This window comes from Carlito syrichta, unplaced genomic scaffold, assembly GCF_000164805.1.
Source record: "Carlito syrichta isolate Samal-C Ts95f unplaced genomic scaffold, Tarsius_syrichta-2.0.1 Scaffold123879, whole genome shotgun sequence".
In the NCBI taxonomy this organism is placed as follows: domain Eukaryota; kingdom Metazoa; phylum Chordata; class Mammalia; order Primates; family Tarsiidae; genus Carlito; species Carlito syrichta.
Genome location: NW_007067975.1, coordinates 13567 through 27430, shown reverse-complemented (window position 1 = coordinate 27430; position 13864 = coordinate 13567). Strand labels below are relative to the sequence as shown.

The 13864-nt window shown below is 56.4% G+C and overlaps 1 protein-coding gene across 1 annotated transcript; it reads right to left on the bottom strand.

Annotated features, from left to right (window-relative positions):
- Window positions 1-134: 134 nt before the first annotated feature.
- On the bottom strand, window positions 135-11999 carry INPPL1 (inositol polyphosphate phosphatase like 1). The gene is made up of 28 exons (XM_008048516.2): window positions 11893-11999; window positions 11152-11215; window positions 10906-11056; window positions 10575-10695; window positions 10181-10321; window positions 9844-9937; window positions 9639-9728; window positions 9363-9461; window positions 9117-9267; window positions 8916-9022; window positions 8471-8573; window positions 8180-8376; window positions 7757-7874; window positions 7089-7185; window positions 6678-6816; window positions 6468-6567; window positions 6281-6369; window positions 5928-6009; window positions 5708-5797; window positions 4774-4887; window positions 4548-4636; window positions 4006-4093; window positions 3760-3915; window positions 3442-3520; window positions 3206-3346; window positions 1489-2161; window positions 1098-1231; window positions 135-993 (listed from the first exon to the last, which is right to left on the bottom strand). Exons 1-28 carry the CDS (start codon window positions 11997-11999, stop codon window positions 903-905), a joined length of 3705 nt encoding a protein of 1234 aa, XP_008046707.2. The 3' UTR covers window positions 135-902.
- Window positions 12000-13864: the final 1865 nt, after the last annotated feature.

Below are 13864 nucleotides of genomic sequence, written 5' to 3'. Positions count from 1 at the left end.
AGCCGCCTGAAGGGTCCCCTCCCCTCCCTAGCCAGTCGGGCACAGAGCGTGGACTTGTTAGAGAAGCGGAGGTGCTGCCCTGGGGAACGGGACAGAGGGGTTTCCTTTCTCCTTTTTTGTTGTTGTTGTTCCTATTCTTTGAAAAACTTGTAATTTATTAAGGTGAGTTTTGCTCAATTCAAATAAAACTTAATTTATTGGAGACATCATGCCGACAACCCTTCTGAGTGCCCAGGACGGGAACAGGCCGCCTGCAAGAACCCTGTCCCCAGTTGCGACCGACAAGGACCCTCAGGCGCCCCCACACCGCCAGGCATCCCCAGCGCAGGGCGGTACAGACCAGGAGACAGGAAGAACTAAGCAAACTGGCACTTTATGGCAGAGTTTCTGCCTGACACCAATAATATTAAGGTGCCCTCCCTCCCCAAACCCACACAGAAAAATTAAATAAACCCCAGCCCGTCCCCGGGCTATTCCTTCATTTCCGGACGGATAACCCCGAGGGGGGGTTGGGGAGGTCCTAGCCGGGCTCTCCCCCTGTGGTTCAGGCCTGCGGAAGGCCGCAGAAACGGTGGTGAAAGTAGGGACCCAAACGTACCCAACTGGACCCCCAGAGGCATCCCTGGGACTGAGAGGAGAGGCCCAGAAAAAGAGGACAGTCCCAGAGAAACCAAGATCCTTGGTAACCACGGCGACTGACCTCCAGCCGTCGGCCTAAATGGCAAGGGCCAGGGCGCCCCAAAGAGGACATTACAAATGATTGGGCTGTAGAAAATGCAGATCCCCAATAAATAGGCCAAGAGGTACTGCCCTCCCCCCCATAACTTTTCAACCCCGGGGGCTACAGCTAGGCCTTTGTGCGGGGAGGGCGCTGAGTTCGTAGCTTCTCGGTGCCTATCCCGTCACTTGCTGAGCTGCAGGGTGTCCAGAAGGAGGCGCTTGTGAGCTGGGTCCTGCACCCCAGCCTCCTCCAGGTCCTCCTCGGTGATGTCACTGTGGGAATAAGAAAGCACGGGAGATGGGCTAGGGGATCCTGAAGGCCCCAGCTCCGCCCCTGAGGCCAGCCCCACCCCACCCACTTCCAGCTCCGCCCCCACCTGAGAAACTCCAGGTCGTCCCAGCCATTGTGCACCAGGCCCTCCTCATAGCGCTCCAAGCCGATGGCCCGCAGCCAGGCGCCCATGCCCGCCTCACCCAGCCCGCTGGCCCGCCCGCCCTGCGGGCATGGAGCCTGAAGGAATAGGGCATATTAGGGGGAGCACTGATGGTACCCCTCAACATTAACAGCTGCAGACAAGCACATTCTACCGTGTTTCATGGGGAGAAAGGAGGCAAGGACTGGGCTGATTCATATGTCCGACTCCCTGGGGCCCAGCTCAGGGCAGAGGGGACATCAGTGAGTGCTGCAGGGTGGGGTGAAAGGGGACCGCAGCCCATGGGCAAGCACATTCTTCAGGCACTCACAGCCAGCTACCCTTGTCCACACACCTCCTCTGCCAGGTCCTCCTGGATGCTCTCTCGGATACGGGGTGGAGGGAAGCTGAGGGGCCGGCCATAGTCAGAGGGCAGTCCTCGGGGTGGCTGCAGCTCCAAGGGGCTTGGAAGGAGTGCTGAGCGTCCAGGCCCAGCAGGAGCGTAATCCACCTCACTCAGTGTCTTGGCCATCTGCAGCACCGAGCAGGACCGATCATCCCCACTAGCTACTTCCCCTAGGAAAGTGCTGGTGGGCGAGGGACCTGGGGGCAGTGGAGGCCTTGGATGGGCCTTGGGAGGTGGTGGGCCACGGCCCTCACCCCCACTGCGGCCCCGGACCACTGTCCCTGGCAAAGGATCCAGGCTAGGGGGCAGGAAGATGGCTGAGTCTGGCAGTGGTGGGGGTGGGAAGTCTGGAGGGGGTAGTGTGCCCCCAGACTCCTCATCTGATGAGCTCCCCTCGCCCACACGAGAGGGCCGATGGCGCCCAAGCTGTGGAGCGGGCACTGTGATGGCCACTTTGTTCTTGGTGGCAAGCGGGACAGGGGCCCTGGCAGGCGAGGGTGGTTCTGGGGGCAGCAGCTGGTGCGGGACCCCTTCGAGGACGTAGTAGGCAGGGTTATTGAAGCTGTTCTTGGGTGGGGGGGCCGCCACCCCTTCCAGTTCAGGAGCCCCCTCCAGCTTCAACCTGGGTTTGGGAGAGGATAGCTAAGTCAGGACCTGGAAGCCCAAGGTGAAGGCACTGGGTGCAGTGGAGAGAGAGCTGGGCTGGAAGTCACAAGACAAGGGCCCAAACTCCCTTGCCTCACGTGCTAAGCTTCTGGGATCTTTTATGACTTCCTCTGTAACTGTGAAACCTGAGCTGAATGAGTGAGAACCGAGGAGCAGAAGACAGGACAAGTCAGGCATCCAGCGAGAGTGACTGCCAAATTTGGAAAGCCTCTCGAGGCATCTGAGGTCAGGCCACTGCCGAATCTTCCTCAGGGATTCGGTTGGTTTTACTCAGGTGTGGGGATAAAACCCAGGTGACTGTTGACAACTGAAGAAGGTTAAAATGCACCAACCCATGCCTGAGAGTTTTTATTTATATTTAAGAGACAGCTGGATGTAACTGGAAAGCAAGCCTCACTTTCCCAAAGTGTGACACACAACACTAGCTCCCCAGGACATTAATAGCTATTACGTGGAAAAGAAGCTTCCTGGACCATTAGGTTTGGGAAACTATATTAAACAGAGTTGAAAAGAGGTTTCCTTCCTGTCCACATGCTCAGAGCTTTTGCTGACACTAACGCACACTTGGAATGTCTAAGAAAAGACTCTAGCAAGAAGCCGTTCCCAAACTCATTTGACCACAAACCATTTCTGATGAGGCCTCTTGTAGGACAGAATTCCACAGAATGTACCCTGGGAAATCCCATACTCGGCCATGTGCCTCCTCCAAACAGGAGACTCAAGCTAGGTCTGTTTACATGGAGGGAGCTGTTTTAAAAAACAACTCCTAATTCCATTTTTAAAGGCAGAATTGAGAGGAAAGGCTGACTGTGCTCCCTTTGACTCAGGGAGCCACACCTAAGGGAGGCCTGGTTGGCCAGAGTGGCCATGGTATAGGGCCACGGCACCTCCACAGCCACAGGATGGCAGAGCATCCAAACGGCAGATGATCCCCAGGCTGCCCCTGCGAGCCAACCATAGTGATGGACAGAGTCAGGGGATGACAGGTTCCTCCTCTCACCTGGGGGTCAAGGGCTCCTCCCGGGGAACTGCTCGGGGTGGGGCTGGGGGCCTCCCAGTTGGTGGTGGTTTCTCTGGTTCCTCAAACAACTTGGACAGTGGGCATGAGGCCTCTGTGGAGGCTGGCTTGCGGCTCCCTGACCTGCCAGGGATGCACAGGAGAGAAGAGATGAAGTGGGGCTGACCAAAAGCCCCCGGGTGCCCCTTCGCATGGCAACTAACACAACCCCAGCTCACCTGGGCTCCTGGCTGCCTCGGGACACAGAGGGGGCTTTGCTCTTTGCTCCTGCCTCATCCTTATCAATGCTGATCCATTCTGGGGGGTGGGGAAGAGAGACTCAGAGGGGACCTGGGCTCCAGGATCCCAAGACACCCACATGGCCAGCCAGACTCTTCTCTGCTATATGACTCAGGGTAGGCCCACTCCCAGCTGTGGGTGTAAAACCTCCAAGTATCCTAGAGATTCCAACAAGTCCCCCGCCCTGGGTCCTCCCCTCCTAAACCTATCCACACCACCCCTTCTCAAGCCCCACACCCTCCCAGTGGAGCCCCCACCGTAGAGTCGCTCACGGGTGCCCAGGCGTTCTGTGGGCACCCGCACCTTCATGGAGCCCCGGATGTTGCCTGTCTCCTCGCCTCGGTGGGACAGAAAGGTCAGGAACTGCTGGGCTGTGCTGCCAATCATGGACTTGAGTGCCACCACACACTCCCCTGAAGGGCAAAGGAGACACACCAGCAAATTGCCAAGCCATTCCAGGGGCCTCCCTGGCTTCCTGTATCCCTCAGGACCCTTGCCCTCACCATAAGACTCATAGCCATCCATGGACTTGACTGTGAGCAGGAGGTGCTGGTCCTGCAGGTACTCAATGTCAGCCAGAATTGGCTTGAGCTGGGAAACAGAGAAGCCCAGTAAGCAACAAAGAACCAACTCTACTTCTGCCCTTCCCAAACACTGCCCTGACAGCACTTGCCCCTCACCCTCAGGGCATCTCAACTCTTAAGGAAAGATCCCAAGTCCTTAATATAGAAAACACAGCCCTGTGTGGGCCTTTCATAGTACTTAGCATCACTGCAACTAATTCAGTCTCTGTGTCCCCAATGGCCAACACACAACCTGACATTTAGCAAAGACTCAAGAAGTACTTGCTGAATGAACCAACTGCAATGTGGCTCCACACTACCCAAAGAAAACAAATGCCCTTATCCTCACTTATGGCCAGCTAAACAGACACACACGTTCTGCTGTCCCCACCCTCCCTCCCAGGCAGGCCCCGCCTAATGCGCTCTTACGCGCCCCTCTCTGTGCCCTCACTCACAAGCCCGGACCCTACCCACAGCCTCACCGTGGGCAGCTGGCGTGAGGACCACTGCACTTTGAGGAAGTTAATGTTGTCACTGCTCTGAGCATCATTCTCAAAGCTCTTCTTGTACTCTAGGATGGGGGTGGGGGACACCCAGTTGAGTACTACCTTCCAGCCTCCCTTCCCCCTAAGAAGAGCTGACTGCTCTGGGTACCCTCTGGCCTCCCATCCCCCTTGCCCACATCCAGCCCTAGACCCTGCCTCTGACCCTCCAGGCAGGTGGAGTAGAACTCTATGAAGAACTTGGTGCGGCTAGCTGTCTTCACAATAGCCTCAATGCTCTCAAACTCAATGTAGGCCTGATCTGAAGTCTTCGAGAGCCCTGGAGGGTAGGGAGGAGGACAAACAGGAGGGCTGAGAGGGTATAAGAGGATCACAGGAGGAATGGGACAGAGGCTAGGCCCTGGGACAAGAAATCAGGGGCCCTGGCAGAGCAGAGACAAGGTCAGTAGAGGCCACCCCAATCCCAAGCTACCAATAGTGAAACCCCAAGCCGGGCTCGGTGGCTCAGCCTGTAATCCCGTGCTTTGGGAGGCTGAAGTGAGTGGATTGCCTGAGTCCATGGGTTCGAGACCCGCCTGGGCAACTTGGTGAGACCTCATCTCTACAATAAATCAAAAAATTAGCCGGGTGTGGTAGCGCGCGCCTTCCAGCTACTTGGAAGACTGAGGCAGAAGGATCACTGGAGCGGCCACTGCATCCAGTCTGGGCGACAGAGTGAGACTCCAACTCAAAAAAAAAAAAAAGCAACCCCAAAGACCAGAAGCTGGACCAGGGCAAAGAGGTGACCCAAGGATGAAAGACCCACTAAAGTGGGGGCTAGAAACCAGGACACCTACTGGCTTACCCACCAATCATCTGCCACACCTCCAGGCACACTCAGGGCACACACATGGCCCCAGGCAGACACACGCTGATATATGTAACACTCACAAACGTACACACACACTCATGGGCACACGCCTCATGATGACTAGGCGCAAGACAACCGCACACATCACACTTTCAGAAACACTCCTGCGCTCACATGTGCACATACCTACACACACAGGTATGTACAGTCAAACCTACACACATCCCTAGGCCATTGCCCGTGCCCACCCAGATGTGTGCCATACCCACAGCACACCCACAACAGTAACCTTTCTTGGAGATGAACTGAGAGGTAACTCCAACCTCAAATGTTCCAAACACAGGGGAGTGGTCGCTAGTGACGATGTCATCGGTGCAACCTAGAGAGGGAGGCCAGGAACGGGGGCTCAAGGGGAATATCCCTACTCTCTGCTCCACCTCCCAAGGTTAGGGCAGAGTCCAGAAAGTGACCACCTGGACTTCCCATCACCCTGTCCAAGAGGCACTGACCATAGGAATTGCAGATGATGTGAGTTTCGGGGTAGGATTTCCACAGAATCCGGTCACACCATGAGGGCACGTTGGTCCGAACCTGAGGCAGGGAACGGCAGCATGGTCAGAGCTAACAGCTGGGGGCTACTCACCATAAGGCCCACCCATTTTGGCACTGAGACATCTCCACGCTTCCATTACACTGGGCCCCAGCAGCCACTCCCTCCTTTGGCTCCTCACAACACCTGAGATTGCCATAAGGCCTCGGAGGGGGCCATGGAGTAGTAATGGCAGAGGCCCAGATCCTTGACCCCCCAAAACACTCTTGATTAACTGGGGACCCCAAGCCCCACGCTGTTCCCTTGGCTCACCCCGGTCGGCTTCTGCTTGTGCCAGGCATATGTGTCCCGGGAACCCCGTTCATAGCGGTAGGTGGGGGGGAAGGAGATCTCCTCCTCATCTAAGGAAAGCAGGGTACAGTGGGGCTCAAGGCCCTGAAACGCCATGATACGGCATGCCGTCTAGCCCTCAGGGACCACCTGCCAGGCCCACACTCACTGAATCGAAGGAAGACCTTGTGCTTCTCCCGTTCCAAGTTAAGCTGGTCCACCCGGAGCAGAGGCTCAAACTCCTTCCTGCTGATGTAGTTCAGGATCTCCTGAGGTGGGGGACACAGAGGCTGGAGACTTTCCTCCTGACCCAGAACCAGGGGCAACAGCCCATATGGCCCCTGACCTCCCTACAGTACCAGCAGGGCCCTGCTCACACCTGGATGTCCATGTCCAGGCGGTAGTTAAGGTCCCCAAACCAGAAGAGGTGAGTGAAACGCAGAGAGATGTCAAAGGCACTGAGCTGCCGGTCGCCCAGCGAGAGCAGCCGGAGAATGTCCAGGTAGTTCTGGTTCCGCCTACAGTATGGGGGATGGGGGATAGGTCCCCAGGGTCGAGAGTCAGGAGTAAGAATAAAGGTGAGAAGCCTCTGGGGTCAGGGATGGGGTAGGGATCAGGGTCCCTGGGGATAAGGCCTGGGTCAGGGACAGAGGGATCCTGAGTTGCAATAAGGGAGAACAGAGTGTCTAGGGACAGGGCTGCAGGACAGTCATGGGCTGGGATATGGGAGGGAACAGGTCTCAGGCGAACAGCGGATGTGTGTGAAGATCATCAGGAAGGTGCCCCTCACCGAGCAGTCTTCTCATTTCCTGAAGTGAGATGACAATTCACAAAGCCAAACGAGGTACCATTGAACATGAAGGAGACACCCACAGCTCCCTTGTTCCCTAGCAGGGCAAGCAAGAGAGGAAGGCCTGGGTCACTCTCAGAGGGCTACCAAGTCTCCCAGCTGCCCCTCGATGCAGCAGTGAGAGGATCCTCCCTACCCCTGCCCCAGGTGCTATGAGGCTGGCAGGCCCCTGAACACACACACACATCTCCCTGGGGGTTCCCAGCAGGCACAAGTGCTCCAACTGGATGGCCTTAGTCTGTCTGAGTGAGCAGAGCCCCTGGAAATCACAGGGGGTCCCAAGGACGAAGTTAAAAGGCACCCGAGATTCTGAGCAGAATCTATCCTGGGGGAACACTGAACTCTATGCCTGGCCCCACCGCTTACTTGCTGTGTGACCTCGAGCAGGTCATTTTACCACTCTGGGTTTAAGTTTTATCATCTCTGAAAAGAAGGTAATTATCCTAGCCTTGCCTCCCCAGTGAGGTTGGAGAAACTTAGAATTATGAACATGCTTTTTACAGTCCAAAGTCTCATATGTGTAGAAGCTAAGATCACCAAAAAGGGGGAGATACTAGGTTGGAGAGGAGGCATGGACAAAGGGCCCCTGCCACCTTTGGGAGTCTTACCCAGAGTGTTGGCAATGCCAGTCTTCACACTGGATGTACTGACATGGCTGATGCGGTTCTCGTGCTCAGGCTTGACCAGCACGGCCACCTTGATGTTCCACAGTGACTGCATGGCAATCTGGGTAGAGGGTGCAGGGTCACCCCTGCGTTGGTACACCCACTGTCTGCATCCCCCCGGCTTACAGCATAGACTGCTGTGTCCGTCACAGGACAGGAAGACTTGCTATCCTTTTTCCTGAGAGACTAGGAAGAAATGGTCCCTCCCGTAGCATGAAGGACTCAGGTTAGATCTCAAAGGATATGCCCAGGGACCAGAGGGAAAGCCAGGCAAGCTGTGCTCCCCAGGGCCACCCAAGAAGTCAAGCGGGATAGTGTGGGGGTGATACGTGAGGACAGAGGACTGGACAAGATGACCCCCCTCACCGGGCGGTAATCCAGATCTGTGAGCTCCTTAAGGCCCCCGCGCAGCAGGTCCAGCCACTCACGGTCGCCCACCGAGTTCTCCTGGGTCCCAAAGACATAGATGTCATGGGGTATGGTCACTGTGACCTCATCCAGGGCCTTTCCCAGACCCTTCGATGTGAACCAGGATGTCACATTTTTTGGCGGTGGCACACTTCCTGGAGGTAAAGGAGATGAGGTGAGGGAGTGGGATGTCAGGCCCCTGCCCTGGACCATCCTTTTCTCCCACCCCAGGCCCAGCCAGAGCCTGACCCATGTTCCAGGTGCCTATGAAGACAGAGATCATGTCAGGCTCGTCCTGCTTGGAGTGCTTGTTCTTCATAAGCTGCAGCAGCTGGCAGAAGGCCTCTCGCTTCTGCAGGGACAACAGCCAGTCAGGGCAGGTAGGTGGCCAAGAACCCCTCCTTCCACAAGACACCCTGCTACATGGCAAGCACCATGAGGAAAAGGTTGTGCCCATCTGGCTCACCACTGCACAAGCATAGAAGAGGCTCTGATCAACGTTCACTAAATGAATATTTAAGCCACTCTCACTCAGCCCACTCATGCCTAATACTCTCTCTACCATGTCAGATCCACCCCTGCCAAGGGGGATAACGTGCCTATATCGTGCGTTCCCTCTCTTTCCATTCAATGGGAAACACCCATCTGAGACCCCTGCAGCCCCCAACGGGGCCTGGCCCAGCCTGCTGCTCACCCGGGCACTGACAAAGATGAAGTCTTTGCGCTGGGTCCGGTCCTTCTCCTTCTCAAACACAACTCCCAGCTTGTTCTGGACACGTTGGGACTTGATAAGCTGGCGGACTAGAGAATGGAGGATGGGTCACACGGGCCTGTGCCCCTGGGCCAAGGGCTCCACCCTCCCCTTCCTCCCCTCCCAGGTCTAGCAACTTCTCACTGCGGTCATGCGTGAAGGTTGTCCAGTCCTCCTGAGAGTCCCGCTGTCTCCGCAGCAGCACCAGTCGCCCACCCTCCACATCCACGCTCAGCGTGAACTTCTGAGACTTCCCGATCTTGGTCAGGTCACCCAGGGTCACATCCAGCTTCACCTGCAGGCCAGAAGGTGAGGAGACTGCTTGCAAGACCCTGGGACGGACAGCACCCCACTCACCTCCTACTGCCCTTTGGCCCGCCTGCCACATACCTCAAAGGCCTGCACAGGGATGGTCTTGGCCTTACGTGTAGACGGCTGCAGCGAGGTTGGGAGTGCTGTGGAGCTCATGTCCTGTAAAGCCTTCAGGGCCTGGAAGGTTCAAGGGCAGGGTGAGGTCAGGAAACACACTGAGAGCTGGGGCAGGCAGGGACACGGTTGACGCTGGGTCAATATTAAGCTGTAGATTCAGGGTTGAAATCAGTGCTAGGCCAATGAGAGTAGTCAGTGAATGGGAGGTCAGAGGTCAGAGATCAGGAGTCAGACCACCTTCTTCTGGATGCCTGACAGGAAGTCCTTTAGCACTGACAGCTTCAGCACCAGGCTCTCTAGTTCCTGCTCCCCAGTCTGTGGCAGGTTCTAGAGGGAGAAACAAAGTGGCTTATACAAGAGTCCACAAGTGCCTTAAACAGGAGTTCCCCCACCCAGCTCCAGAATACACATCCATCTCCCAAAGGTCTCCCTACTATCCCACCTGCTGCTGCAAAAGGCGGGTCACCATGGGTGAGCTCTGCTGGTCAAACACCTTGGACAGGATCTCCAGGCCAGACAAGACCTTGTCCACCTCACTAGGAGAGAGATCAAGCTAGAAGCCCCACCCCGACCAAAGTACAGGGAAGAGGGTGCTGAGCGTGTAAGCTTCAACTTCACCAAGAGGAAACAAGGGTACAGGTAAGGAAAAGTCAGGAGGCAATGACTGGTTCTTTGTTCAAGGTCAGAGGTCAGAGGTCAGGACATTTGTGCAAGCAGGGAGCAAGTGAGGACAGGTCAGAGGTAAGGATGTAGCACATGGGGTTGGATGTCCCATATACCTGTGCAGCCTCCGGCATGAGGTGGCGAGAGTGCGCGTGAGATGGGGCAGGTTGCTGGCTCCACCCCGCACAGCCTCCAGGTCCAGCCCATAGCTACCCTTCAGGTACTCATGTGAGACAGTGCTCAGCCCATTTGGAGCACTTGGGGAAAGGATTAAGACATCAGTGGTCCTGCTGACTTGCCCCAACACTCCCACCCCATCCCTAGAGGAGACCATACTGGTGGCAATCAGAATGGGGTAGATCAGGGTATCAGGGTAAACACCTCTAGGCTGAGATGGGATAGGGGTCCCTGGGGAGGAGGGGCATTTGGAGGTCTTCACACCTTTGGTAGGGAAACAATTCTCAGAGGAGAAAGGGACTTCCTGCTCAGTGGAGGCAGCTGGGGTCTCACCTCTCAGCAGCTGGAGCTGTGGAAGTCTCGGGGACGGGCGGGGGGCTGCTGGGTCCCATGGGGGCAGAAATGCTGGTGGAGCCAGAACGCGGGGGCAGTGGGGGCTTCTCATCCTCTCCATCTGTGGAGAGGAGTCAGTGGGCCAGCAGTTTGACCCTTCCACCCTCAGTAGATTATGGGGGCATGCCCACAGCTGCTAGTGACTTCCAGGAAAAAAGGGGTAAAGGACCCTAGCATCATGGCTACAGGAGAGGTGGGGTTGAGAAGGAAGAACGGGAAGAGGTGGGTAGAGTGCAGGGACAAGGACAGGCACATGGCGCACTGGCAGTACCTGAGGCATCACGGTCATCTGGCGGGTCTGGCTCACGCTCCCCCTCTACAGGCAGCAGCAGAGCGCACACAAGGCCCTGGTTGGGCTGGGCATACAGGCCGATGAGCTCACCCAGGGTCTGGAAGCGGCGTACAGGTACGCCCTGCGAAGTCTGCAGGCCAGCAAGGTGGAAGGGTCAGCTAGCAGGTCCCCAAACCCTAGGCTGGATCGAGTTTGGGGGTTGGGGGTTGGGGTCCAAGCTCCTACCTGCACAGCCAAAAAGTCTTCTCCATCAGGCAGAATGCGATATGTGTGTACATGCTTCTGATACCTGATGGCAAGGCAGGGACAGAATCTGTCATCCCAGGCTGCGGTCTGAGGCCCAAACCACCCCTCTTCCTGCCACCAGGCTCAGTCTCCCCGTCCCAGCCAGCCCCTTCAGCTTGGTTTCCCTAAAACCACTTGCCCAGGCTGCAAAGGGTTAATGATGGGGCCAGTCCACTTCCACCCTCCTAGTGTTGTCAACAAGAACAGGAATGACCAGAAGCCCCCTTCCCCCCACTAGACCTACAAACACTCCACACCCACTGCAGGGCCTGGGAAGCAACAGGCAGCTCTTTTGTGGCCTCCACAGCTGTCTGAACAGCCCCTCTGGGCTGTGGTACCAGTCTGGGACCCTCGCCAGAGTAAGAGTCCTCGGAAGCCTGGTCAGCCTCTGGGTAACATGCTAACACACGTTTGCCCCTTCTGTGTTTATGTTGGTGTCTGGCTCTGCTGCAATCAGGTGTCAGGCAGTTTTGCTGGGGAGTGTGGGGCATCACTCTAAGCTTTTCCCCTCCCTTCCCAGACACCAGGAAATTGGGATGACCCAAGGAAACTCCCATGGGAGACCTGGGCCTCTAGGAGCCCCGAGCCAGAGAGGGGTGCTGACAGACAGCAGCAACAGCTAAGCAGGTGACAGTTGAGCCAGGCACAGCCTGTTGATGGAAGATCCCTCTCTTCCCACACCTCAGGATACGCTTCCCCAAGGAGTCACCCAGGCAAGTGGGAGATGTTGGCACCAGAAAGGACCAAATGTCTATTTGAGGAGATCCTACACCTCGGCCAAGGGCCATCGTCTCTCCTCAAGTAAGGCCTCTTCAGGGGCTCCCCTGGCTGCTTATGCTGGGTGGGTGTCTATGTGTGGCTGGGTGTGTTAGTTTGTGGACTATGGGTTTATGTTTTTAACAATGACAGCATACTACTAACTGGATCCTATCTCTGTGATAGGCTGGGTACCTAGTGTCCTATAGATCTTATTTAATTCTCACATTTTGAAGTAGATATCATTATTGTCCCCATTCTCCAGCTGAGGAAATTGAGGCTCAAAGAGAGAAAATGATTTGCTTGAGGTCAGAGCCAAGGAAAGGCAGAGCTGGGATTTTAAACTATGACACAAGCCAGGGCCCGCATCGTGGCCTGCTGGTCAGATTGCCTGTGCCTGTTGGGGCAGAGGTGTGTCTTGAACGTTAATCCATGTACATGCAGTGTGTATGTAGGTAAGCAAGTATGTGTTTGTTTGGTAAGTCTAAGAAATTGCCCGTTTCTTATCCTTAACCCCGGGTTCCTTTGATGCAGGGAGCAGCCAGAGTCAGCTGGCAAAGCTGAAGCCCCCACACACAGACAGACTCCCTCACCCCTCCATCCCCTCTCCTGGCAATGGAGCCGGTATTCTCTCCCTCCTGGGACAACAATGTTCCTCACCCAGACACAGGCCCCAGCTGTCCCCCTCCCACTCAACAGCTGACCCAGCACCTGCCTCCTCCCCTCCCTAATTAGGGGGTATGCCTCAGAGGGGGCTGGGAGGCAGGACTCCTAGGATATTCATCTGCCCAGGCTGTCTCTCTCAGTCTCCCCCTGCTGGGCCTCAGCCTTGAGGCATAAACTGAGACTTACCAGGCCCCTGCCCAGGCCAGTTTCTCAGCCTCTGCACTTTTGACACTTTGGACTGCACACTTCTTTGTCGTGGGAGACTGTCGTGTGCACTGTGGAACGTTGAGCAGCATCCCTGGCTTCTACTCACTAGCTGCCAATAACACCATCCCAGTTGTGACAATCAAAAATGTCTCCCCTGGTCTAGGTCAATGTGCCTCTCAAAGATGTCAGAAAAACAAACATGGGAATGTGGGGACAGGTTTGGGAGAGGGGTTCACAGGGCTAAGGAAGAACATAACTAGATCCACACAAAGCAGCCCCCTGCAAACTCCCACTCACGCCTTCCCACTCCAGAGAACCACAAAAGCCCACTCTGTCAGCCTGTGGGGCAGGGAGTACAGGTCAGGAGAAGACTCAGCCCAACACTGCTACCACACACAGCTGGCAGGTTCAGACACAGGAACGGGCCCACTCAGTGAAGCGCCAAACCTAGCTCTGCTCTCAGCATTCCTAGCCCAGGACTAGAGCACCCAGATAACCCAGGGCACCACCTCATTGATTCATTAACGGCATGGTCCCATACAGCCACACTCCCTGAGTCCCCAAGCCTTCCACTCAACACGGGTCCCTGCAGCCCCTGCTAGCCATTCACAGGCAGGCATGCCTCAAGACCACAGGAAGGAGCCCTCTGGAAGCTCCCGGGCGTCCTCACACGTCCCGTCAGTCCCTCTGTCCAAACTCCCGCTCCTGCTCAGATCGGACACTCAATCCCTAGACAAACCGGACTGCAAACATCGGAAAGTGCACACCCCCTCTCCTCAGCATCCCGTCTATCCGGAGGGTGCCTGCGGGGGAGGGGTCTGCCAGGAAATGCAGTCCTTCCCCATCTTAGCCACCCCGGGCCTCTGAACCCCACATCCTCTGGCCTCAGGACTCCTGAAAGTGCCCCAGACACACAGCAGGAAGGACGTGCCTCCTGCATCCTTCCCCAGCCTCAGGATAAAGCCAAAGGCCTCCACTCCGGGGTGGAGGCCGTGGAGGCGGGGCCGTGCCCCCCCCCCGCCCC